A 25,750-nucleotide genomic window follows, 5' to 3' on the forward strand; every position below is an offset into this window, starting at 1 on the left:
TATATATATGTGTGTGTATATATATATATGTGTGTGTATATATATATATGTGTGTGTATATATATATATGTGTGTGTATATATGTGTGTATATATATGTGTGTATATATGTGTGTATATATATATATATGTGTGTATATATATATATGTGTGTATATATATATATATATATGTGTGTATATATATATATGTGAGTATATATATATATATGTGTATATATGTGTATATATGTGTATATGTATGTGTATATATGTGTGTATATATATATGTGTATGTGTATATATGTGTATATATGTGTATATATATATGTGTATATATATATATATATGTGTATATATGTATATGTGTATATATGTATATATGTGTATATATATGTGTATATATGTATATGTGTATATGTGTATATATGTATGTATGTATGTATATATGTATGTATGTATGTATGTATGTATGTATGTATGTATATATGTATATATGTATTTGTATTTTTGTAAAGATAAATATATTCAAATACATTGACAACAGTTACGCCTCTACATCAAACAAACAAATGTTTCAGTTGTATGTGATTTGCATACTTTATGTGGATGAGACGGTGCATGACATGATGAGAGCTGATTGGGTGATCAGGTCTAGGAACACGTTAACACCGGACTGTACGCCTCTTTATGTATGAACACACACAGGATGTGACTATTCAGTCATTACATTAGTTAATGAAATCAAACTCTTAGCAAGTGTGGGAGTAAAATTGAATTTCCTTTTTATTTGAATATAGCAGATACACTTGACATTATTCTGTGACATAGGGAGGAACATGCGGAACCTGTCAAGCCTCGCTGTCTCCTGTCGGATTGTTGTTCCGGGCGGAACGCAAGGCTATCATTGACGCACAAAGATAGCCTCTGTCACATCGGTCGCCTGAACGCAACTGCCGTAGTAATATTTGGTTTGGCCTCGGCCGAGCGACGGACATAGTTTCCTTTGACTGTAATGTAACTGCAGTGAACACGTAGGATGGACGGAGATGTTTCTGGTCAGTATAAACTGTCACACACACATTTGTTTGGCTAGGCCGCAAAGCAGCCCGCGCGCGGGAATGGCATTGCTAACTTATACGATTTAAGTTTTTTTTATAGATAACTCTACATGACTCATTTAAATTCCACGTGGACTGGCACACATTTGCTCGCCGGTGGATACCGGTAGCTAGATTAATGTCACTACGTACGTGAAGTGGCAGTTTCGTGCTATCCCTAGAATATAACGCTAGGCTGTGCTTTCTGAGCTAATGCTAGCTAAAGTAGCTACAGGACGCTCAGTATTAACGCCTAACGTGAAGTGCCTCTGCTGGTTTCAGATAAACTGTGACAATCCCTAAACAAATATTTAACCATGCGGGGTGATTCTTAACATATTTTCAGTGTGTGAGTGCCACTGGTTATGTTGCATATCATGTCATGTAATATGATGTAAATCTTAACGTCAGATCCCGGAATTGAAAGGAGACACATCTGCCTCAAGATATGAGACCTGAGTTTCGTTTGATTTCCCATAGAACACTGCAGTCCTTATTTTAACTCAAACATTACCCGAAACCACAGTTTTTCCGTTAGATTATGGATGTATGATCGGTGCATTAAAGGCTGGTAAGTCAAACAGGATCAGCCTTGGTTGGCTCCAATAAAGAACCAAGATGCTCGACGCTAGCTTCACAGTTTTGTACCGTAATTTCCATTTGTTGCATTATCTCTTTCTCTAAACTCTGGATAAACGGGTTATGCTTCTGAACATCAAAGTTAACCGTTATGCAAATCTAGTTACGGTGTGGATTTGTGCCTCTGGTGTAAATTATATTACTGTCCCGAGAAGTCTGTTTAATGGGCTGATTCACTTAAACAACAACTTGATTTTATGCAGATAGTTTAGCTTTTATTGACATGGTCTGAAACTTAACCCAATAAAAATGGAGTTGAAGGGAATTTATTTTGTGGGTGCTCCAAGCAATGAAACATTCCATGTATTTCCAGAAATAGCATGGAGAACTCATGCTATCTTGTATACAAAAGTATATTCTCAATATACAAAATACATCTTGATGTAATGTGAGAGTGGTGCTATGCCAACTTTGTTTCCCATTTGCAGGTCCCTCCCTCCCCCTCTCCGCGCTGCGTCTCCTCATCCCACCCATCCGGCTGGTCTCCGCAGCCATCTGGCAGACGGTGGAGCAGAAGATCGTGTTGGACTATGGGCTGCTGGAGGAGTTCGTCTACATGGTCACGGAGATGGTTCCTCAACTCCTCTCCACGAGGCAGCGGGCCGAACTCATTTTGGGTCTCAGAGCGCGGGTGAGGAGGAGGATGACGTTGACATTGCCCGTTAGATCGGTGTGTATATATATACAGTGGGTACGGAAAGTATTCAGACCCCTTTAAATTTTTCACTCTTTGTTTCATTGCAGCCATTTGCTAAAATCAAAAAAGTTCATTTTATTTCTCATTAATGTACACTCAGCACCCCATCTTGACAGAAAAAAACAGAAATGTAGAAATTTTTGCAAATTTATTAAAAAAGAAAAACTGAAATATCACATGGTCATAAGTATTCAGACCCTTTGCTGTGACACTCATATTTAACTCACATGCTGTCCATTTCTTCTGATCCTCCTTGAGATGGTTCTACTCCTTCATTGGAGTCCAGCTGTGTTTAATTAAACTGATTGGACTTGATTAGGAAAGGCACACACCTGTCTATATAAGACCTTACAGCTCACAGTGCATGTCAGAGCAAATGAGAATCATGAGGTCGAAGGAACTGCCCAAGGAGCTCAGAGACAGAATTGTGGCAAGGCACAGATCTGGCCAAGGTTACAAAAGAATTTCTGCAGCACTCAAGGTTCCTAAGAGCACAGTGGCCTCCATAATCCTTAAATGGAAGAAGTTTGGGACGACCAGAACTCTTCCTAGACCTGGCCGTCCAGCCAAACTGAGCAATCGTGGAAGAAGAGCATTGGTGAGAGAGGTAAAGAAGAACCCAAAGATCACTGTGGCTGAGCTCCAGAGATGCAGTAGGGAGATGGGAGAAAGTTCCACAAAGTCAACTATCACTGCAGCCCTCAACCAGTCGGGGCTTTATGGCAGAGTGGCCCGACGGAAGCCTCTCCTCAGTGCAAGACGTATGAAAGCCCGCATGGAGTTTGCCAAAAAAACACATGAAGGACTCCCAGACTATGAGAAATAAGATTCTCTGGTCTGATGAGACCAAGATTGAACTTTTTGGTGTTAATTCTAAAAAACTTGCAAAGGGTCTGAATACTTATGACCATGTGATATTTCAGTTTTTCTTTTTTAATAAATTTGCAAAAATTTCTACATTTCTGTTTTTTTTCTGTCAAGATGGGGTGCTGAGTGTACATTAATGAGAAATAAAATGAACTTTTTTGATTTTAGCAAATGGCTGCAATGAAACAAAGAGTGAAAAATTTAATTAAATTTAAAGGGGTCTGAATACTTTCCGTACCCACTATATATATATATATATATCTATCTATCTATATATATATATCTATATCTATCTATATATCTATATATATCTATATATATCTATATATCTATATATATCTATATATCTATCTATATATCTATCTATATCTATATATATATATATCTATATATATATCTCTCTATCACTTGTTCATTATATTGCTGCTGTCCTCTGATTGTAGCTGATCCTGGAGCTGTGTCGCTCCGAGGACACTGCTGAGCTCCATATTATTCAGCCACATCTGGACCGGATGCAGAACCTCAGATCTCTGTGGAATGTGGAGGTGAGTCTGAACCTGTAGTCAAATATCTGGAGGCGGTGATTGCTTTTTTGTGGTTTGGGTTTTTCATTTGTTTAAGTCACTGTAGTTTTGGCAGTAATGATCTGTAGTCCTGAAGTTCTTGTGTTTTATTTCTGCCTTTTCAAACACTTTTTTTTTTTTTTTTTGCAGTCAGATAATGCAGAACAAGAACAATCCGACTCACAATTCATGGGCCTTGTCCAAAATCTGCTGAGAGATCCTGAGGAGAGAAGAAACTTCTTCCAGGTAATGTTTTGGTGATTCACCTTTCTTTAGGGGTTGATGAGGTTTTCATCTTACAGGGAAAACACTTGTACTGTTTTATGGTGCACTCCTGTTTGCCCAGTATTTGGGCCGCTCAGATATTTGACATGTAGGAATTCCTTTTGTGTTCCAGGACGTTTTCCCAGGAGACTTTGGCCCCACATATGACAAAGCTATCCAGAGTCTGATGTGGCTGTTTCTGTCTAGACTCGAAAAGCTTCTTCCCACCCAAACTCTCCAACAGGTAGGCTTCCATATCAATTCAAAAATACGATAGCATTTTCTATTTCTGTGCTTTATATTCCAATACATTAAAACATTTAGAAATTGCAGTGCCGTTGCCTCACTCTCGTTTTCGTCTTTTCCAGATTGCATCTCTGCTCAGCGACGCCTCCTCTGTTCTGAACGAATGCATGGAGACGTTTGCTCAACCTCAGGAGTTCAAAGCCCTGCTGGACACTCAGAAAGACCTCGGCCAGTTAGAGGACATTGGTGAGCTGTTCACAGATTGTTGTCGACACTCGATTTAACGCTTTGTTTGCTTCAGAAACGAAACACTATTTCACAGTAACATACCTCAAATAAACTATTCTTCATTCAGCAAAGGTGTTTGTGTCAGTAGCAGCTTTTGTATATAATCTGTTAAAATGACACACTCGATAACTTGAATCTCCTCTTTTCAGATTCTTTCATCGTGGACAGTGGCATCTTGTCAGCCCTGTGTCTCCCTCCTGTGGAAAGAGTTGTGATCGTCAATGACCAGACAGAAACAGATGCAGAGAGCGGACTCATGTACACTGTGTGCACAGAGATGGAGGTGGAATCCGAGAACAAAGAGGTGTACGCGGAGGAAACTGGGAACTCTGCAGCGAGCGTGCAAACCCAGTGGGGTGGTCTCGGCAGCGGGGTGAAAGCAGAAATGGATGCCGTGGTGGTCACGGACCCCATCGAAGGCGCCGAGGCCAGCGAGAGCGAAATAGCCGACGACCACAACTACGACCAATCGGGGACGCTGATGATCGGGGAGGATGGCCAGGTGACTGTGCTCGACGGTGCCGAGAAGAAGCCGAACAGGCGCGGGAGGAAAAAGAAACGGCCCGACGACGAAGACTTCCAAGTGCAAGGCGGAGTGAGGGGCAGGCAGGAAGACCCAGATTTCGACGTCACATGGGAAAGACCGGTGCGAAAGAATCGCGGGCTCAAGATGAAACGCTACCTGTCACAGTGGAGGAGAGCGGGAAAGACACAGGGCAGCAACGCTACCAACAGCAGCCCCAAAAAGTCTGCCGCATCCCAAGCCCCGACCAAAAGCAACGACTTGGACGATAGAACGTGCAAGGTGTGTGGCACGGTGGTGAGCCGGGCCAAGTTCCTGGAGCGGCACATGAACCGACACTCGGAGGAGCTGCCCTTTTCTTGTCCCACGTGTAAAAGGTTTTACAAAAGCTTGCGTTACTTGCAGCAGCACAAATGTCCGAATCAGACGAAGGCAAAGCCCGGCAGGAAGGCAAAGGAACAAGAGACTGCAGCAGATGAGGGCAAACAGTCATCCGGCGGGATTCCCGGTGAGGCGACTGTTGAGGGGCAGACCGACGCAGACCAGGACCCTGATTGCGCGACCTCCGCAGATGGGCCTTCCAAAGAATTGGAAGAGAAAAGCCCCGACGGGAACAAAAGCGTGCTCGAAGGTCCGTTCTACTGTCCGCACTGCAGCGTCGAGTTCAAGTGCAAACAGACTTTCAGGTTCCACCTGAGAAACATCTGCTACAACGAGCAGCAGGTGGATCCGGAGCAGCCGGAGGACGTGAAGCATTGTTTCAGGTGCGACGAATGCGACAAGGCGTTCAAGTACAAGTCCACGCTGGAATCCCACAAGCAGACGCACAACCCGCTGTACTGCGAGGTGTGCATGAAGCTGGTGCGCGACCCGGAGGCACTGGCGATGCACAAGGAGTCGCACACGCCGTTTCAGTGCAACCGGTGCGAGGAGAACTTTCCCGTGTTCAAGGCCCTTCACAAGCACTATATCGACTCTCACAACCCCGTCGAGCCGTTCACCTGCACCCACTGCCTGACCACCTTCGCCAGCTTGAAGCGCTTCATCAGACATGAGTGGAAGCACACCGGCTACCAGCCGTTCCAGTGTCCCCACTGCACCAAGAGGTTCCGGTCGTACTCCGACCTCGTGGAGCACCAGAAAAAGCACACAAAAGCATATCCCTTCCTCTGCTGGGAGTGCGGCAAGAAGTTCCGGCACGGCGTCACGTTGACGAGACACGTGGAGCGCGTGCACCAGTCCGGTGAGCCTGTGTCGGACAAACCCGTGCCGACCTTCACCTGCGCCCAGTGCGGAAAGACCTTCACGTCCCGGAGGTGCCTTCTGAAGCACGACAACTTCCACCACAAAGGGCTGCGTTTCCCTTGCGAGTTCTGCGGCAAGGGCTTCTTCGGGAAGGACGCTTTGGTGAGGCACACCCTGATTCACACGGGCGAGCGGCCGTTTAAGTGCGACGACTGCGACAAGTCCTTCAGGTCCGCCGCGGAGCTAAAGATACACCGGAGGTACCATACGGGGGAGCGGCCTTTCAAGTGCAACGTCTGTGAAAAGGGTTTCGTCCAGTCCTGCTTTCTCACCTTGCACATGCGCACCCACACAGGAGAGAGACCGTATGTTTGCACAGTGTGCAGCAAGGGCTTCTCCAGCTTGCATGGCTTGAAACGACACAGGAGGCTCGTTCACGCGTAGTTAATGTTAGCGGGGTACTAATTCGCACAGGGTTGTTCTGTTTGACGGTCTCTTAGTGAAGGTCAGACGTTGCTCGAGGACACTTTCGGCCGTGCGGATGTTGGCTGAGAATGGCGAATTAAAAGCAGGTGTTTCACTAGAAGGACGTTTTCCTCAACAGCCGCGTTGATGTCACAGCGTGTATTGTTGGGAACTGTGTAATTGTATAGTGCATTATAAAAAAATAACAAAAAAATGGCACTTTGTATTTTTTACAGAAGGTTTGCTGTAGCTCTACATAAGATTTGTATGTATAAACGATATAATCATTGATTCCTTTGGGAATCGACTTCTTTTCTTGAATAAATTGGACATTTGATTCCAAGTGGCATTGGATTTGCTCAGTTGTGACTTTATTCATGTGATTCTAAGGGCATTGAGTTGCTTTCAGTGTTTGGGGGTTTTGACAGAAATTCAGGCTTGATTTGATGCATGGAGGAAGCATTCAAAAACATGTTTCTACAGTATATGCTAACTGCTAAATGGATACTGTTTAACATGAAATATAATGGGATGGGGTCTAGTAATGTAACCATATATTATTAATATATTCATGCATATGAATGTTGTTGAAATTGTGGTTAGCAAATGGTATATCTACAATTGTCAACCACTAGATGGCCCTTAATTGGTTTGGGCTATCAGGAACAGTGGAAGGACTGCAACTGCCTGGTCAGCAATCTACCAGAACCACAGGTTTTTACAGCCTTCAGGCCTTTTTCCTACTCGACACATTTTGACACGCCACAGTCGTAAAATAATACAATTGTTGGTGGCTCATTTTCCATTGAGCTCCTTCAGTTTCGTGGCCCTGGTATTGTTCATTGCTAACTGACTGGAACTCTTCTGTAGTACGGAGCCATCGTTCATGTTATCGGCAACGCCTGTGCTTTTCTTACTCGGGTGCAGTTTTCAGTGAAAAAGCCCAATTTTCTGCAAAACTTCACTCATATACTAGATAATATGCAAGACAGGCTATTATTGAAGAAAAATGTCCATTCTGTGGCTGGTTTCAGATGAGTTTTACTCACTGTGCAGTGGAGACAGAAATTCACAACAAAGCTGTAGAATTCTCTGACCAGAGAGAGTTCTGGTCTGGATTATATACAGGATTACAGGAAATAACAGACGAAAGGTGTGGGTCGGGCTAAGCTTCTCAGGAAGGACAAAGGACATTGAAACTATCTGTACCCAAGATGTGTATTTGTCTTCAGTCCAGGGAGTGAGTTGGATCTGAGAACCCAACTCACAGGTCTGTAGTAGTGGGTTTGCATGGGCTCAGTACAGGTCTGTTTTACAAAAGGTGATGGATACATTAAGGTGTGACCTGTTACAGGGGTTTGTTCATTTAAATGTAAAGTAGTTTCTGCCTGCACAGAGGTTACAGACAGAACTGGCATGAATACAAATGCAATATAAAAGAATACAGTTATCACAGTTTAAAGATGTATAACAGTTTCTTCTACACTATCAGAGTAAAGTCAATCTATTCAACTAAACATGGCATCATTTTCGAAACACCTTTTATAAATTAATTTCATTCAACCATTTTGCAGATTTGTGAAGAACTATATATATATATAAAACGTTATCACAAAACTATACTATATATCAGCTCAAACATTCAATTGATTGCTACTCATTTCATTCAATGCTGCCATTACCTTGATAATTAGGGCACATGAATGGTGCTGGAAAGTTAGATTGCACCACCAAATGCATGCGTGTCTAAATTAAATGTGTCCATCTGTATATATTGAAGTCACGCTAAAAGAAAAAAAAAAAACAATTTCACCCCAGATGGGACTCGAACCCACAATCCCTGGCTTAGGAGGCCAGTGCCTTATCCATTAGGCCACTGGGGCTGTATACCAATGACCGATGTACTGTCCAACTAAGTACAATACACTATGTGAGCTTCATACTCATAGTTTTAATTACTAAATTAAACTGGTTACATCTAGTGTATGTTCGCGTGACTCATGGTGATATGCCACGTTACTAAGCACCAAAAGCTCCCTTTCTTTTTTAAAAAGCTGGCAAATCAAACTTCTCATGCAACTCGGTCTCAGTAACACTTACCAAATCATCTCTGTATTAAGCATGACCACAAACTGGGGTGTACAGGAAACGTGAATCCAATCATCGATAACGGCGACTGAAGTTCACTGAATAAAACCCTGCTTTGATCAGAGCTTGTCTCAAAAGCATTGATATACCTTCACTATATGTTCAACACATTAATTAAGATAATGTTTAAATTATTTCACCGTTAAATATCTGCTCAAATAACGTTACGTTAACGGAGTGCACTGAAAACTCCCTCTCCAGGCAGGAGCAGCCTCCGTTGTTTTCCTGCTCTCTGCCCAGCAGACTCTGGAGGAATGGTCGCGTTAGCCGGTTAGCTCTTCAGGCAGCAGCTGTAGGATTTACGTTATTTGGCTTTCGGTTGTTCTGTTACAATAATGAATTTACTACCGACTAATCCTCATGGAAATGGGCTCCTTTATGCTGGATTTAACCAGGATAATGGTGAGAAGTGGCGTTTATTTTTCAAATGGAAATTGGCAGCGTCGTTGATGCTAAGCTAACGTTGCTAAGCGGATGTCTTCCCAGAGCATAAATTAAGCATAACCTTATACAACAATAGCTTTACATTTTCTGTAATTGTAATAGTCGAACAAATAATGCTGATTGTGGTAGTCACTGCAAGAAAACAGTTACGTTCACCAAAAGTACCGAACGTTAAGTTAATGTTAGCTTTAGCTTTAACTACGTCAGCTAACGTTACGTTAGCTTTCTTGTTTCAGCCAACAGATAAGTCAGCTAACGTTAGCCAAATGCTATTAGAGTAACATGACTGGTTATTAAGTTAGACATGAATGTGTGGTTACAGTTTAGGTACTCTGATAACCGTGTATATTAAGTTACTGATGTAGCTAGCCGAATGTCCACAACGGCATAACTTACGTTAAGTCAGCGATAACGTTAGCTAGCTAGAAAACAGCTCGCGAAGCTAAGTTTGATAGGTATTACCGCGTTATTGGGCTAATGTCATGTTTGCTACTGCCCAGTAATTTTCTTAGATTGACAGCTTTCAGACGTAAATATAATTTCCATAGTACACTCTCTTTTCTCCCCACCCACCTACATTTGCACAGGCCGTAGATTTCAAACATTCGTCTTAAGTTGGTTTAACTTGACGTACATTTAATGGTATTAACGTTCATGAACGGTGCCAACTAACGTTACGTTAGCTTTGTCATATCTAGGGGGTAGTTTAAACGTCATGAAGGTGACGTTAACGTGACCAAAGACTCCATATGGTCCACTGAAGAACTAGCGTTAGCTTTGGCATCAACATCACTGTCGTCACATGTCAACATACGGTGTGCCAGTTGTACATGAATTCCATTAGAGGCGTATCATCTCCGGGCCGTGTGTCTACTCTGTATCTGTTGAAGGCTGCTCTGACATTACAATCATTTTTGCGTGATGTAATCTTCCGTGTGTGTGATCGACTTCTGATAGCTGGCACCTCTGTCTGTCTCCACAGGGTGCTTTGCCTGTGGAATGGAGAACGGGTTCCGTGTTTACAACACAGATCCTCTCAAGGAGAAGGAGAAACAAGGTAACGAGCTCTGTGGACATTCACGTTCATGCCTACATACAAGTTCACTGAGCAGTCTGTGCAGTGCGCCTCGCTATTTCAACTGCCTCGGTCTGATCAGGGTTCTTTGCCAAAATATAACTCAAACCAACCAATTCTGCTGCACAGAGGAACAGAGTATTTTTGACAGAATTGAAACTTCGTAAACATGGAGGGATATAAGAGGAACTTCCCCCCCACACACACACGAAGATGTGAATCAGCACTTGACCTGCTCCAGAGTTTCTTTTGTACCTGGTAGGATTGAGCTGATCATGGAATGATTCACAGGACGTGTGAACTGTTTTTACTGGGCTCATCCAGCTCTTTAACGGCAGTCTTTACAGCTTGTAGCAGCTCCATTTCCTGCTGATGTCATGTGTGCTGGACATGCAGGGAGGGAGAGGGGGCTGAGCCATTAGATATGAACAAACCGTGGTGATAAGAAGCAGTGAGCGGCCTTCTTTTCTTACACTAACAGCTTGGTATTGTTGTTCACCACCAATGACATTGCCTTTCAGAGTTCCTGGAGGGCGGGGTCGGCCACGTGGAGATGCTGTTCAGGTGTAACTATTTAGCTCTAGTGGGAGGAGGAAAGAAGCCAAAGTACCCAACCAACAAAGGTATGTTTTGTCTACCGAAGTTAGCAATGTTGATTGATCGTTTTTATTATCCCCTAACATCAGCAGTCGTCTTTATACTGGACGTAAGCCAGGCTTTTGTTCTGAGAAATGACGGCGTGGATTCCATTTTTCCATCAGTATCTATATGGACCGTGTAAGGTCCTAAATGTAACTTACAAAAGTCAGAGGCAGTTTCTCTTTCCTGCAGTGGGCAGTGATGTTAGTTTAATAAAAAAAAAAATTGTATGTCATTACAAGCTGGCAGGAGACATCACCCACCTACAATCTAAATATGGGATTGTTGGGACAGTGGATTGCGCTGCAGGAGACCTGCACCGTCACACCTGTAGCAAACACTGTCATTCCTGCTGGCTACGGTAGCATGGAAGGTCCTAGTGGGAGGCAGTTGGTAAGATATAACCTAAAGTCTTTAAACCCACACAGCTGTTTTCACCTCTGCTCAGGTCCAAGGTGGGCTGGAGCTTTGATGGGAATCTATTGGGTCACAAATCTTCATCTGCCAATAAGAATGATAAAGTTGTAGTTTGTCCCACCACAACAGGTTCAACAACACAGTCTTAAGCAGAGGTCTAATGAGCCAGTTTAACACCTGTGTGGGTGTTCAGAGGCTTTCAGTGAATGAATCATTGCTGCTCATCCAGGTCCAGGCAGTGTTCATTTATTGAAGTATATCATCAGGAATTATTATTCTACACTGCCAGGAAGTACTGAAACAATGTGATACAATGGCACCTATCTATAGGTCATACACTTTTAATAATTGATAAGTACGATACTGATCAATTGAATATTATTCATGTGGCTGTTTGTTTTGTGTGTGCTCTAGTGATGATCTGGGATGACCTGAAGAAGAAGACGGTAATTGAGATTGAGTTCTCAACAGAAGTCAAAGCGGTGAAGCTTCGGCGTGACAGGTAAAAAAAAAACAACATTTTTGACAGTTGCAAAATAAGTGTTGTGTAATAATGCATGAGTGGGTGGATGGGAGGTTCCTTGGGGTTTCGATATCTTCTGTGTCAGCAGGCATCCAAAACTCTCAAGTTAATCCTAGAGCAGTGCTGTGGTAATGAGACGGGGACGCGCTATGATGCAGTGGCTGCAGCCATACTAGCATTGTGCTTGCTGTGAATTGATTCATTCATTGTCAGTCTCTGGATTTGAACACTGGACGTGTGAGATTAGTATGAAGCTTGTGGATGCTGGTTTAGTAGAGTTTTTGACATTTGCTTTAAATCGCAGTTGGTTCTCCCTTTGTTCTCAGGATTGTGGTTGTCCTGGACTCGATGATCAAAGTCTTCACCTTTACCCACAACCCCCATCAGCTGCATGTGTTTGAGACCTGCTATAACCCCAAAGGTCTGTCTACTGCTGTGCTCCATACACTCACTTACCCTCTTGAGCCACACACACTCTTTAAGGGATTTGGTTGAGCATCTTTAAACCCAACCGGGCGTTGTTTAAACACCTCTGGTTTCCCCTCAGGTTAAAACAGTTTGCTCTGTCAGCGCTGTTGTTGGCGAGTTGACTATAAATGTGCCACGTCTTTAGCAAAGCGCTGCAACAATAAAAATACAAAATGTTCATGTGCACATTATAACCAACCCCCCCTCCCCTCCCTCCCCTGTTCTCCTCAGGTCTGTGCGTGCTGTGTCCCAACAGCAACAACTCCCTGTTGGCGTTCCCCGGGACTCATTCGGGCCACGTGCAGATAGTGGACCTGGCCAACACGGAGAAGCCCCCAGTCGATATCCCCGCCCACGAGGGGGCGCTGTGCTGCATTGCTCTCAATCTGCAGGGCACGAGGATAGCTACGGCGTCAGAGAAAGTGAGCCGGGAATGGAATGTTTTTTCGGCTGTTGTGTCGTTTGTTTCTGTCGCCGCCGCCCCGTGACTGATCCATGTTGTTTCTGCAGGGGACCCTCATTAGAATTTTCGACACATCCGCGGGTCAGCTCATACAGGAGCTCAGACGAGGCTCTCAGGCAGCTAGCATCTATTGGTGAGCGTCGTGCACCAACACTGTTCACATCTTTACGACAGAAACCGTGGCCTAGTTAAGCCATAGACCACTAGCATTGTTAAGTCACACACTGCTCTGCTACTCGCACTGCGGCGTGAAATTGACGACATTGTTTGTTTTCATAGAACATGTGTTCAGGCCTTTTATAATATAGGTGAGCGGTGAACTGGTTCTCATTATTTCCATCTGCTCGGTCTTTCGCAGCATTAATTTCAACCAGGACGCGTCCCTCATCTGCGTGTCCAGTGACCACGGCACAGTGCACATCTTTGCTGCAGAGGACCCGAAAAGGAACAAACAGTCGAGGTTAGTCTCAACTGAATTATTTTAAATATTTATTTTATTGTTTTCCACACGTGATGTCAAATCTAGTCTGCTGCATGATAATGATTCTCAGTCTAACCCTGTGTTCTTCTCTCTCTGTCTGCCTGCAGTTTGGCATCAGCCAGCTTTCTTCCCAAATACTTCAGCTCCAAGTGGAGCTTCTCCAAGTTCCAGGTCCCGTCGGGCTCTCCCTGTGTGTGTGCCTTCGGGACGGAGCCCAATGCCGTCATCGGTGAGTTCAGTTTGGAGTGTGAAGCTTTTCAGGATACAACTCTCAAACCTGTGTAATGCTTGTTGTGGACGGTCCCTGAGAACATCGCAAGAAATGCAATCCTACAGGTTGCAAACAAACCCTTGAGTAACTTCAATTTATTCAGATGAGAAAATTACCCAATTAGATATATTGACTCTCGCATAGTTTTTTTTTTTTTTTTTTTTTTTTTTTTTTTTCTTTTTTTTTTTCTCTCTCTCCAAGTTTTGCCCTAACCAACCAGTAGCGAGCGACGTATGTCTTTTTCGGTCGTCACAAAAGCTCTCGTAGCGGTTAGTTGGATGTTTATCGCTCCAATCGAATGCAGATGCAGCCATCAATGTGCACAACGTCCATACCGTTCACACCCACCCAAAAACACGACTGAACTTATTCCACTGGACAATTGTTTGTGTGTCTGGCCTGTTTGCTCACTCTCGTTTCTCTCCTCCTCCACTCTGCAGCCATTTGTGCTGACGGCAGCTACTACAAGTTCCTCTTCAACCAGAAAGGGGAGTGTGCCAGGGATGTGTACGCCCAGTTCCTGGAGATGACCGATGAGAAAATATGACCTTTGATCCACCTGGAGACTTGACACGCCTGTTTTTTTTTTTTTTGTTTGTTTTCTTTTTTTTTTTTTTACATTTTTTATTATTTTTGAGAAGAGGTCCCACACTGCACTTCTCCTTATCGTGACAGACTCTGTAAAGAGCATCAGATGACGGGAGCAGAGACTTAATCAACGGATGGAAGCACCAAAAGGACGCAGACTTCTGTCTCTCTCAGACTCCTGAGGATGGTCTCTGAACAGAGGGACTCGGCTTGTCCCCCAAACCAAACACTAGAGAGAAGAGCGAAAGTTCTTTCTTTGAATGGACAGCGTGCCGCTTTTTAAGACGTCTTCCGAGGAATTTACAAAGGCTGGTTATTTTTAATCACACGGATGATTCTGATAGTTAGACGGATTGAAACTATTGAGATTTTTGTCGACTAACACCACCTAACCGAACCGTAGGGAGTGCCTCGAGACTGGAGATAAACTGTATGTGTGCACATATTATTGTTGTCATATGCGTGTGTTTGTGTATATGCCTATGTACCATATTAGTTGTTCGCAGAGGAGAATCCGAATGGTCCTGCGCTGTGAAGCCTCACCTTAGTATTACTAGATTTTCTTATATTCACTGTATAAACACAATGCGCCAGACTGAACTTCTAATTCAAAACAACTGTACAGAATAGTAGCAGGAAAAAAATTAACACATATTTTTGTTTGCCTCGTCCTTTTTTTTTTTTTTTTTTTTTTTTTTTCTTTCATACATTGTGCAATATGTTTTCCCTAATTGCTTTTTTGTTAAGAGCTTGTGAAAGTTGACTGTTGTTTTTACCTGAACTAAAAAAAAAAAAAGCTTAAAGAAATAGTTTGACACTTATTGGGAGATGATTAACTTTGTTGCTGAGAGTTGGATGAGAACATTGACACAGCGCTGTACGCTGAATATGAAGCTGCAACCAGAAGCTGGTTATGTTATGTTAGCTTAGCATAAAGACTGGAAGCAGCTCATCTGGCTCTGTCTGTCTCTAACAAAGGATATACTAACCGGCACCTCTAAATCTTACTTACTGTCTTTTTTGGTTAATCCTGAAAAGTTGTGGCACTACAGCGATTATAAGCCTGTTGTTTGGCTGTAGAGCAGTGACATCCTAAAGTTTAGTTTTCACGCTTTTTTTTTTTTTTTTTTTTTTTTAAAGGAGATGTGTGTTAATTGGACAGAGCCAGGCTAACCCCATGTTTCTGGTCTTTATGCTAAGCTAACCGACTGCTAGCTTTAGCTTCATATTTAGAGTGCTATTGATCTTCCCATGCAGCTCAGCAAGAACGCCAATGAGCTCATTTCCCAAAGTGTCTCTCTATTTCTTTAAGAGTTTGTGAAAGTGTTCCATCTTAAACCATCAAAACCTGATCTATTGGCTGAGATCCAACTGTGAAAATCAGAATATTTTTGAACTTGGTTGAAGACCTTCATGTTTAATGGTGATCCATTATTAAATCTCCTGAATGGTGATTGGTTGCTTCTCGTTGGCCAGTGTGGCTCTCCAGTCACAGCGATATTTGTTTAAATCCTGACAACGCGTGTTCCCACTTGTGTCCGTGTATCTCCGTAAAGTGCTTGACCACGCCCCCTAACGGCGTTGATAAAATCAAACGATGCTAATCAGGGACTCTGAAGTGCTTTGTTGAAGCCTGTGGCCATAAACAGGAGATCCGCTCAGTGTGGAGCCACCACAATGGAACTGTGTTAATGTAGAATCACTTTTCTTTCCATTTGTCACGGTGATTGACAGATTTGTTGGTGATTCGGTGCAAAAAATTTTGGTTTGTGTTGCTTTCGGCATCAGATTGTACAATTGCCACGTGGTGGTTACCGACCACAGTGGTGATGCTGCACAAACTGAAAAGCCAACTTGTGTCTGACACACTCGGAATGATTGTAAAAACCTGCGTTTAAATTTGTGAATAAAATTTAACATCTGCTTTTACAGTTAACCTTCATGGTCCGTGTTGTGCCTGTTGTACTTAAAGGGCCCCATAAACACATTCACAGGGTCCGGAAGTCCAACTGAGCTTAAATGGCTTTATGTTTGTCTGCTACAGCAACATGTCTGCTCTGTAAACCAATTGTTCTCATTTGAGAAACCAAGAGGAAATGAAATTTTAAATATATATTTAGATTGTTTGGCTTTGAGACAAGTCTTTTTTTTTTCCTTTTTACAATACAAAAAAAATATTTATTTAAAAAAAACAATGACATTCATTTTAACGACAAAAATGGATGACTAAGTGATTTTAGTTTAAGTCATATATTTTCCATTTCTGCCACTGTGAGGTAATAAGTAACCTAGTTGTAACTCCAGCGCAGTGAGTACATGTAATTGGTTTGATTATTTGCCCCTTACCACGGACCCGAGCCAATAAACTAAATAGCACAACGTACACGGACCGTACAGTCCCCGGTTAGTGCCACAAATGATGGTTAACCTTAAATATCACCCGACACAACACATGATTATCAGTTTCAGTTTCAACGGCTCTCTGAGTTTCAGCAGTTTTGTCAAATTTAGCTTATTCTTGCCATGTTGTTGGCTTTTTAAAAATACAATTTCTTAGAATCTATTGCTCTAAATCTAGATTGTATTGACCCAGTAGGTGAAATGCTGAGCTCTATTTCTTTGGAAATGGAAGTCAGATAGCTTCATTTTTGGTTTCCACCCACTCCTGAGGGAAATATCTGGCTCTTTAGCTGCTAAATGCTCCACTGTGTTCACCAGGCAGTCTCTATCTGTGTCTGTCTGCTGTTTGCTGCTGAGCAGGTAGTGTACACTGGCTTTTTACAGCTTCTTACAGTTTTTTCACTGAATAGTTGTGAGCCGGAGAGCAAAAACAACGAGCTGAAACTTGAAAATTTGACTTTAATGGACATATCTAATTTCAAGACTGGCAAGTAACTGGATAAACAACTTAAAATCATATAGCACTTTTAAATTCTACATTATATATTCAGTCTTTCTGGGTTTTTTCCCCATTATACAGGTGATGTGTTAGGGAATGACTACAGTAATAGAGTGGGGATCTCCCATTGGCAGAGAGTGCTGGTATGACACTGCAGTCATCTGCTCAGAGTCAGCAGCATCATACAGTATTGTCATTATTTGTCTTTACACTTGAATTGTAGTTCCTGTTCACTTTGAGGATGTTTTTTTTTACTAAGTTGCTGTACGATTTATTATTTTGATAATAAATAACAATTCATATCCATGTGTTTGACATTTTGTTTAACAAAGCTAGGAAAGCAATGTTTCAGTCAAGGTTCATCCGACACGGGCAGCTGTAGTGATCACCTAAGAATCCCGCTAACAGGGATTCCTCAGCAGACACCCCTCCACCAACCACACTTTTTGGTCAGCTATTGCCACAGTGAAGGCCGAATGCCTCAAATCTAGAAAGCACACCTTGTCAATGTCTCATTTGCCGTGTCCCACAGGTCATCTGAAGCTACACCGAGCAGCCAGGTTAGTTACAGGGTGTTAACTTTTGTTATTTTGGGAACATTTTGATGTTTGAGCCGTCAGTAATTATCTGTAAGTAACTACAAAAATGATTCCTTATATACTGGTTTGTCCACTCAATCATTGTTTAGCTCCATTATACTAAAATCAACTTTAGCCTAAGGAAACAGCCATTGGGGAACATTATTATATTTATTCCCATCCTTGTTCTTGTCCTGATGTGTGTATTTGGATTGTTTTACTGCACTGCTGCTCCTCAGTGGTCACCTGCACTTTGTGGTTTTTACATGAGCAAACAAAATCACATGGAAGGGAAGTATAAGACAAATTTAAAAAAAATAAGGCCATTGCAAAAGACAAAATCAACTGTTTTATATTGATAAACTGCTTGAGGACTGTAGTGGCGTTCCACTAAATGTGTCGTGAATTGTGAGGGCTGTGATTTCCATGTGTTGTATCTTCACAGCTGACCTTGGGAATAAAATGTTTTCTGCTCATATTTTGCTCTTGCAGGGTTCAGAAGGGAATGCAGAGTGACAGAATGTCATCATAAACAAGGGCACATGATAGAAAGAGCTGGTAAATAAAATAAAAATTCAAAAAGCTCCTCCATGAACCCAAGTATCAACTTTCTTACTCGAAGAGATTTGCGCTATAAACACTTAATATCCTCCAGGGGAATGTCTTCCAGGCAAAAAAAAGAAAGAAGCTGTATTGTTTTTTGTTTTTAGCATTTCCGTCTCAAAAACAATCCTTTTTCAAATTTGTCCTTCAAAATGTTCCTTCCTCCAAAGTTTATTTTTTGTGAGGTAAAAAGGCTGAAAATCAAAGTTCAAATACAGCCTGGTTTATTTAATGACACTGTTAAAACATAGAAGACACCTCAGCATACACTCTAGACACTCTATGCTAGTCAGTGGTGAACGTTAAGACATTTTTTAACTCAGGCGTTACACTTTGAAGCCAAACATATACTTATTATCTTATCACACCGGAGAGCAGAAGTTTAAAACTGGTGCATTTTTAGTACATTTCAAAATTTGTATTCATTGCAAGCATTACATTAAATGAGCAAACAAGAGAAGTCTCATAACGACTGCAAAGAAGTAGAGGGTCTGACTTTAAATCTATATTCATGGAGATGGATGTATAGAAATGTACAAACATTATCATACTCTTTTTACTCTTTATTCATTTCTGCATATTTGACCTGACAACATGTTGAGATATAGGTCTATTTATAGACTACGAGTCTTCATATTATGGTACCAGTATGATCTTGACAAGTTGAAAAAAAGAGTCAGAATTAGCAAAATCCCTGTGAGCCTGGATCATAAGAAAGAAGATTAGAAAATCTGTATCAGTTTAATCCCCAAAGAAAAGTTCAGAGAAAAACTGCACCCTGAGGTTGGCGTTGATCTTTTTTTTAATATTTAGTTTATTTGATATTTAATTTTATGACTAATGTCAATAACAGTATTTGACCAGCAGATGTCGCCACCACACTACGCTCGGGGTCTTCTTCGAAATCTCCAGGGGTCCTTCATGGGACTTCTTTTCCATACATCCATGGGCTGATGCAGGAAACAAGCAGCAGTTTAATGGCCATATAATGTTGGCTAGAAGTGGTCTGAATTAGACATAATTTACGAGACAATAGCAAGTTTCATTGTTCCTGCTGTCCCCCACCAGACAGGTACATTCAGTTTAACAACAAATATACATTTGAGTCCCTGCTAAACAACCCTGTGTGAATATTGGAGTGTCTGTAATAATGAAAACCTCTGGTCTCAACCAAACTGTATCCAGTCATATATTTAACACTCCCAAACTGTGTAAAGTTAGTTGGAGTTAAGATGATATGTTAAAATAGCAGAAGTTGTGCCTTCAAAATAAAACCATAAATAAGTGGCAGGCAGAGCTACTCAAAGGTTGCTGGCTGCACAGGGCGTTTCAGAAATCTATGGCAAAATATACAAAACTTGTGAACACCCGGTGGGGAATTCCAAACAAATACAAAGACAGATAATTCAATTGGACAACCATAATTAATAAAAGCTTTACTTTGAAAGTTACTATCGGAAGTCGTGTACACGATGATATTGACTTGACGCTCGCGCCTCCGTCTCGTGCTGTCCGGCGCTCTTTCCTCATTAAGTCCACAGTGAATGTCTGCCTCCCACCTGCGGTACGCTGTCTACAACAGGTGAGAACGCTCCTCTCTTTACAAACCTGTTTATTCGGGGGGAAAAGCTGACTGAGCCGACCTCAATTTATACAGATAACCCGCGTGACAGATGGAAATACTTGTGTTTTTGGACTTTGCGTGGCAGCCGGGAGTCGGAACACCTTGACAGTTGGGAGTGACAAGTTAGCAAACGAGGAGAGGCTAAATGTTACATGTTCGGTGGATTTACGAGCAGCAGAGGACGGAGCTTCTTGAATGTGTGCAAACAGAAGAGAAGGGCGATACCGGCTGAGCTTCATCGTTATTCCGAAGAGTTCAGGGGAAACTACCCGGAGCTGTCAAACACTAGAAATTGTTGTTAGTTGACTTGTAAGCTAACAGTAGAAATGTAGCATTAATCTTTGATAACTTTTAACGACGCATTCAAGTTTTCTAGTAAATTCGGCATATACAAAATACCCCAAACAGAACTTTTTTTTTTTTTTTTTTAATTGCAACTTTTAGCAACACTCCTCGTTACCAACACTCGGTGCTTTCTGTGTGCTTTTCATGATGAAGATGAACCAGTTAGAAAGCATGAGGTGTTACTGAGGTGTTACTACACATTGGTGGATTTGATGCATGCCGAATTTACAAACAATAGTAATGATTTATTACAAGTCTATAAACTTGTCATGATTGATGTTTACATTTACTGGAAAGCAGGGTGGGATTAAACTGTCAGAGTTAGGAATGGAATTTGGTTTGAACTTGTTACAAGGATATTTGTGCTCCAAAACATACTATTGAGCGTTTTTAATGGATACCTAAAATACTATCTTTAAGAATACAAATGTCCATAACAATAAATTGAGATTCCTTATTAAATCATTTTCACTTTATTGATTATGTTTTCAGACAGAACATGAGACTTTATCATGGGCTTTCTTACATATGCGACACCCATCCCTCAGGATTCCATGAACATGTCACCCAATGTGACAAACATCTAACCACTGCTGTGTGCGATGACATTTAGGCTAACAAGCCCATTTGTGGACTCCTTGTTTACATTGTGGCTCCTGGTAGCGGAGGGCTCTGCGGCCCTTTACTGCCTGGCGAGGTGCCCGGCTAGTTTTAGATCGTGTGTCAGTGCAAAGACATGCTTTGCCATCTGCTGTTGGGCTCCACTGCTGCACGATCACCTGGCAGAGGAGGAGGAATAACGGAGCTATTCGTCTAACAGCCCTAAATAGGCAGCAAGGCGCGATCGTCCATCGTGTTTTTGACTTGTAAAGCCGGCTGCTGAAACATATTGTTTACTGTTGGGATGTCAAGGAGATTAAAAATGCTTCTGAACAAATTCCTAGTCCTAATTGTGGTCTTGCACACATAATGGACTCTAATGTTGTAATTGGAGGCTGTGTGTTTGATGTTGCCTCAGAGTAGGAACAGGGGGACTGTTTTTACACTTAACTACATTTTTCCTGTTTATTTTGTTTCTTCACTTAAGTGGTTTCAACTTCAGGCTGATTGGTTTTGTTTTGAAGCAGCGGTCAGCTTGGCCTCAACTTCCTTCTTGGGGAATAAATGACAGAAAGTTTTTCCAAAAAACGTAAGCTGGCAGAACACCAGACACGGTTTTGTCTGAAGTAATGCTTCCTTAAAGTCCCTTAAAGGAATGTTATTGATGGACGGGGACCTCACTCCTTCACGGGAAGAGTACCAGATAAGCTGCAGCCTTCTGAGGGACCGGGCTTCCTGGATCTGAGAAAACAGATAAAAGTTGGGTCAGGTTAAAGTCACATGTTGTATCCTTTTTCTTTTGTGCCTAATCCTGATTCAGTCATCTATCAAAAACTCTTGTCTTGTTGATTGTTATTAAGGCATTGAATGGGGCAACTGGCACAAGCAGCGCTGCGACGATTAGCCGATCAACAGAAAATGGATTGTTTTTCATTGAAATAAAATAGCTGGTTCCAGTTTCTCAAACAAAATAATTTTTTTTCAATGTCTTCATGTTTTAGAATGTAACTGGCTTTGTCTACGACACCTGAAAAGTTTTGGTCTTTGAAAACAGAAATGATGTTTATTTGCGTCTAAAGCAGGGAAATGAGATCCGATCACTTAAGACGCATGTTGAAGCCAGGTGTAAATGGGGACCAGGAGGCCCCTCTTTTCATGGAATGCATCTCTGACATTATCGTAGCCTCAAAGTGATTTCTCTCTGTGTCTTCCAGCGTTGCAGTGTAATGGCTGGTTGGACGGCTGCGTCCTCCAGGTCGACAGAGACGGATTATGAGCGTACACTCGGTCCTGCAGGCAACTAAATCTCTACTAGTCCTGCTGTGACTCCAGATCCAAGACCACCGCCAAACAGCCGGCACCCAGAGGAGACGATGGACCCGAACCCCAACGATGAGATGAAACGGATCTCCTGGACCAGTTCACCCGAGGCTCCTTCACTCTAGATGCCGCTAACGTCACCTCATGGCCGGGATTCAGCAGCTACCTGCTAACTCGCTGACAGATGTTTGCTGAAACCGTTCGCCTGACGGAGCATTGAAAAGAGAAAAAAGAAAACAGTGTGCCTGTGGTTCGGCCTGTAATCATGGGGAAAGAACAGGATCTGCTGGTGGCGGTGAAGACTGGAGATCTTCTGCTGGTGCACAAGCTTCTCTCCAAAGTCAAGTGCAACAAAACCAGTGAGTATGGAGCTACCAGAGGTGAGGGGGGTACATGGTTGTGTGTGTGACTACTAAGTGATTTATCTGGGAGTGTACTTGTTTCCATGGTGAAATGGAACTTGGATAGCAGAGGGGGACGTCACTTCTCAACTGAGGGCAAGTTTCTTTGCAACAACCACAATATCGGGTTCAGCTGTCGACCACATAACACCCCCCCCCCCCCTCCAGGAGTGAGGTAAGGGACAGTTTGGAGCTAAGTGGAATCAAACTGCGGCGCAACACAAGCTAATCTCCTGAACGCAGACCCCTGCAGCTCACGCGTCTCGTTGCGTGGGTTATAGCGGCCTTTCCTTTGCTCTGCAGACGTCCTTATCTGCGTAGATTCCGAGTCGGATGTCAAGCGAGCTCTTTACAGTAACATTGTTGCAAACGACAGGGTTCTGCCTGATCCAGGCCTGGGGGAAAGTTGAGGCCACGCGGGCTGTGAAGTTGAAGTCTCTCTTTGTGGCGTTATCTGTTTTTTTTTTTTTTTTTTTCTGGGCTTTCATCAGCGTGGCTGGCTGCTCAGTGACAAGCTCCGGGAACAAAGCTGTGGCTGTCAGGAGAAAGCCTGTTACACACTTTGAACGCTACACACACGGCGAGCGCCGCTTGGCAGAGAATATTTAAAAGTAATATTATCTGCTTTTGTACGGCTGTGTGCTTCTGTTTGTTTAAAAAAAACAACGGCTGTCAAACTGGCTGGGGAAAATGCGTCGGGGTAAAGTGAATGAGTAATGTTTTTAAGCTACCATCGAGGTGCCCTTGAGCAAGGCACGGCCATCTGTTTTGGAAGAGCAGCTCGGTAGTGATACAAATACCCAGCTGTAAATAACATTAAGTAAGTAAATTAACAGATAAATGCTTAAATATATGCAAAAATAGATACTTTAATCAAATGAAAGAACAAAAGCAAGTGAAAAATAATAATAATAAACCTCAAAGGCTTAATTTTCATAAGCAAAGAACCAGATTAATTACTGTATTCATTTCAGCATGCATTTGTATATTAATTCTTCTATTAATTTACTGCCATATTTATTATTGATGATTAAGTCATTTTTGTCCTCCATAGACAAAACATGTGTCCCTGTGTTAAGTGAAGCAATGTGTTCGCATGCTTCGTTGACTTTCTTGTGCTCGTTAAAAGTTGGACCTTCACCAGGCAAACACAGCAGCTGACCACATGGCGTGACGGAAAACAGCCGAGCTGTGTACTTAATGCCTTCACGGCTCCACCTTTGTATAGCACCTGCACACCGACAGCATCATACAATGATTTTGGCTCAAATCTGACGGACAGAAGATGTCGTGTGCCCGTGTATCTCTTAATCTCCCTCCGTCATACCGACTCCCACACTGCTTTCAACACCGCTGATCCTCGAGGAACCCTCGCCGAACTCTGTCAGTGGCGCAGTCGTTTGTCACTTCAGTCTCGGCCTGCGGTGTCCGACAGCGGAGCGGCAGATGCTGCAGCTGGCGGTGAGGGCTCTGCACACGACCTCCGCTGTCTCACATTTACGGATCGGCGTTGTCAATACGGGCTGATTGATTGGTTAGTAGTGACCTGCTTTGAAAGCCACTCCAAAAATAGGCTTGTATGAAATGTATTTGAGTTACTTATTTATTTGACCTCTGACCCTTGAATGGTTCTCATTAACTCCAAGTATAATTGAATACAAATTATTTTTACACTTACTAATGCAAAAATAGTCATTCTGAGGCTGGTGTGAATAGTGAATAGTCATTATTTTTAACACCAAAAACAGTGTGGCATGAAGTGAAAGTTTTCCTGCTGGTGGTGCTAACTGGAGAGTCAGGGGGGGTGGGTCAGGGTCACATGCATGCCTGTCATCCATCCAGTAGCTGATGAGAGAATTCCGTGTGGATATAAACATACGAGTTTGACCGTGTTTTTGTTTCACACTTTGTCCCAAAAGCAACAGTGTTATCTTGACGATTGATTTACTTTGGATCATGATTTTCATGGTCCCCAGATAAAGAATTTTGGTGCTTTTGGGGCTCCCATGACTCTTACTCTCACCCAACTATCTATCTGACCAACTACCACTAACAACATTTCAAAATGATGAATTATACTTCACACATTCATTCTCCACTGAGGACGAACCCATCGAGTATTCTTATTGCACTTTGAAAGCAAGATATTTGCTAATCTAATTGAAAGTTAACTGAAGACTTTCATGCTCTCTGTTGGATATATCCTTTTAATTGTATTAATCCCAGTCCCCCTCCTGACCCACAGGACAAACTTAACAGTTCATGACCACAATCCGTAAGACTCTAAGAACAGCAAAACGTTCAGTGTGTTGTTTGTTCTAACACATTTCTATAGTAAGGTAGAGCAAGCAGTACAGTCTCAAGTGGTGTGTACTCTATTTGGGATTTATATGTTTGGAACACAAAAGTGACACAATGCGTGTGCATGTGGCCTGTGACCTCCTTGAGAGCTTGAGTGACATTCTGAAAACAAACACAACTTCCACACAAGTGAAAGCCTCGGGAGAGGTCAGGTGCTCTTTAAGCTTTTATGGTGGTGTCAGGCTGACATGCTGGACATTCCCAAACCTCCAGACTAAGCCTGGGGCCGGGGCTGGGTGCAGATGGAGGAGGGAGGCACCTCAACATGGATTGAACTCTGTAGCTGGAGGGGGGGGGGCTTGGTCAAGGAGTGACCAAGCCTGTGGTGGACGGACAAAAACACTGTGTGTGTGTGTGTGTGTGTGTGTGCGTGTGCGTGTGCGCTCATGGTGTGGGTTGTTGGAGTGTGAAAGTGACATAATACCACACACAACAGGACCTCACATATAGCAACACCATTGGGGCGAATCGATCGTACAGTATTTATTCAGAGCAGAGGAAATGGAGCAACATGTGTCTGGTTTGTGCTGCGAGCTGCTTCCTGTTCCTTCCTTTTGTTTATTTGTCCAGAATCTCAGATGGCTTAAAATATTTCTCACAGTGTGGTGTGGGAGAGGTGAGGTAGTTC

General features: G+C 42.6%; 3 protein-coding genes and 1 non-coding gene across 4 annotated transcripts in view; 3 read left to right on the forward strand and 1 right to left on the reverse strand.

Annotated features, from left to right (window-relative positions):
• Nucleotides 1-543: 543 nt before the first annotated feature.
• LOC116380531 (zinc finger protein 135-like) lies at nt 544-8,273 on the forward strand. The gene is made up of 7 exons (XM_031842439.1): nt 544-1,035; nt 2,145-2,347; nt 3,724-3,825; nt 3,994-4,089; nt 4,241-4,351; nt 4,476-4,599; nt 4,791-8,273. The coding sequence occupies exons 1-7, from the start codon at nt 1,017-1,019 to the stop codon at nt 6,851-6,853; spliced, it is 2,718 nt and encodes a 905-aa protein (XP_031698299.1). The 5' UTR covers nt 544-1,016; the 3' UTR covers nt 6,854-8,273.
• Nucleotides 8,274-8,684: 411 nt separating this feature from the next.
• trnar-ccu (transfer RNA arginine (anticodon CCU)) lies at nt 8,685-8,757 on the reverse strand. Its single transcript has one exon. It is a non-coding gene; the product is annotated as a tRNA-Arg (tRNA).
• Nucleotides 8,758-9,228: 471 nt separating this feature from the next.
• wdr45b (WD repeat domain 45B) lies at nt 9,229-16,320 on the forward strand. The gene is made up of 10 exons (XM_031844156.1): nt 9,229-9,424; nt 10,449-10,523; nt 11,063-11,164; nt 12,012-12,099; nt 12,447-12,541; nt 12,820-13,010; nt 13,099-13,184; nt 13,410-13,511; nt 13,640-13,761; nt 14,244-16,320. Exons 1-10 carry the CDS (start codon nt 9,358-9,360, stop codon nt 14,348-14,350), a joined length of 1,035 nt encoding a protein of 344 aa, XP_031700016.1. The 5' UTR covers nt 9,229-9,357; the 3' UTR covers nt 14,351-16,320.
• A 3,667-nt stretch (nt 16,321-19,987) lies between these two features.
• The window catches only part of caskin2 (CASK interacting protein 2), a 57,021-nt gene continuing 51,258 nt past the window's right edge, over nt 19,988-25,750 (forward strand). Inside the window, 2 exon segments of the mRNA XM_031842859.1 lie at nt 19,988-20,053; nt 22,255-22,719. Of these exon segments, the coding sequence (XP_031698719.1) occupies nt 22,626-22,719 (94 nt within the window). The 5' untranslated portion in view covers nt 19,988-20,053; nt 22,255-22,625.

This window comes from Anarrhichthys ocellatus, unplaced genomic scaffold (assembly GCF_004355925.1).
Source record: "Anarrhichthys ocellatus isolate YVR2014 unplaced genomic scaffold, GSC_Weel_1.0 scaffold4, whole genome shotgun sequence".
In the NCBI taxonomy this organism is placed as follows: domain Eukaryota; kingdom Metazoa; phylum Chordata; class Actinopteri; order Perciformes; family Anarhichadidae; genus Anarrhichthys; species Anarrhichthys ocellatus.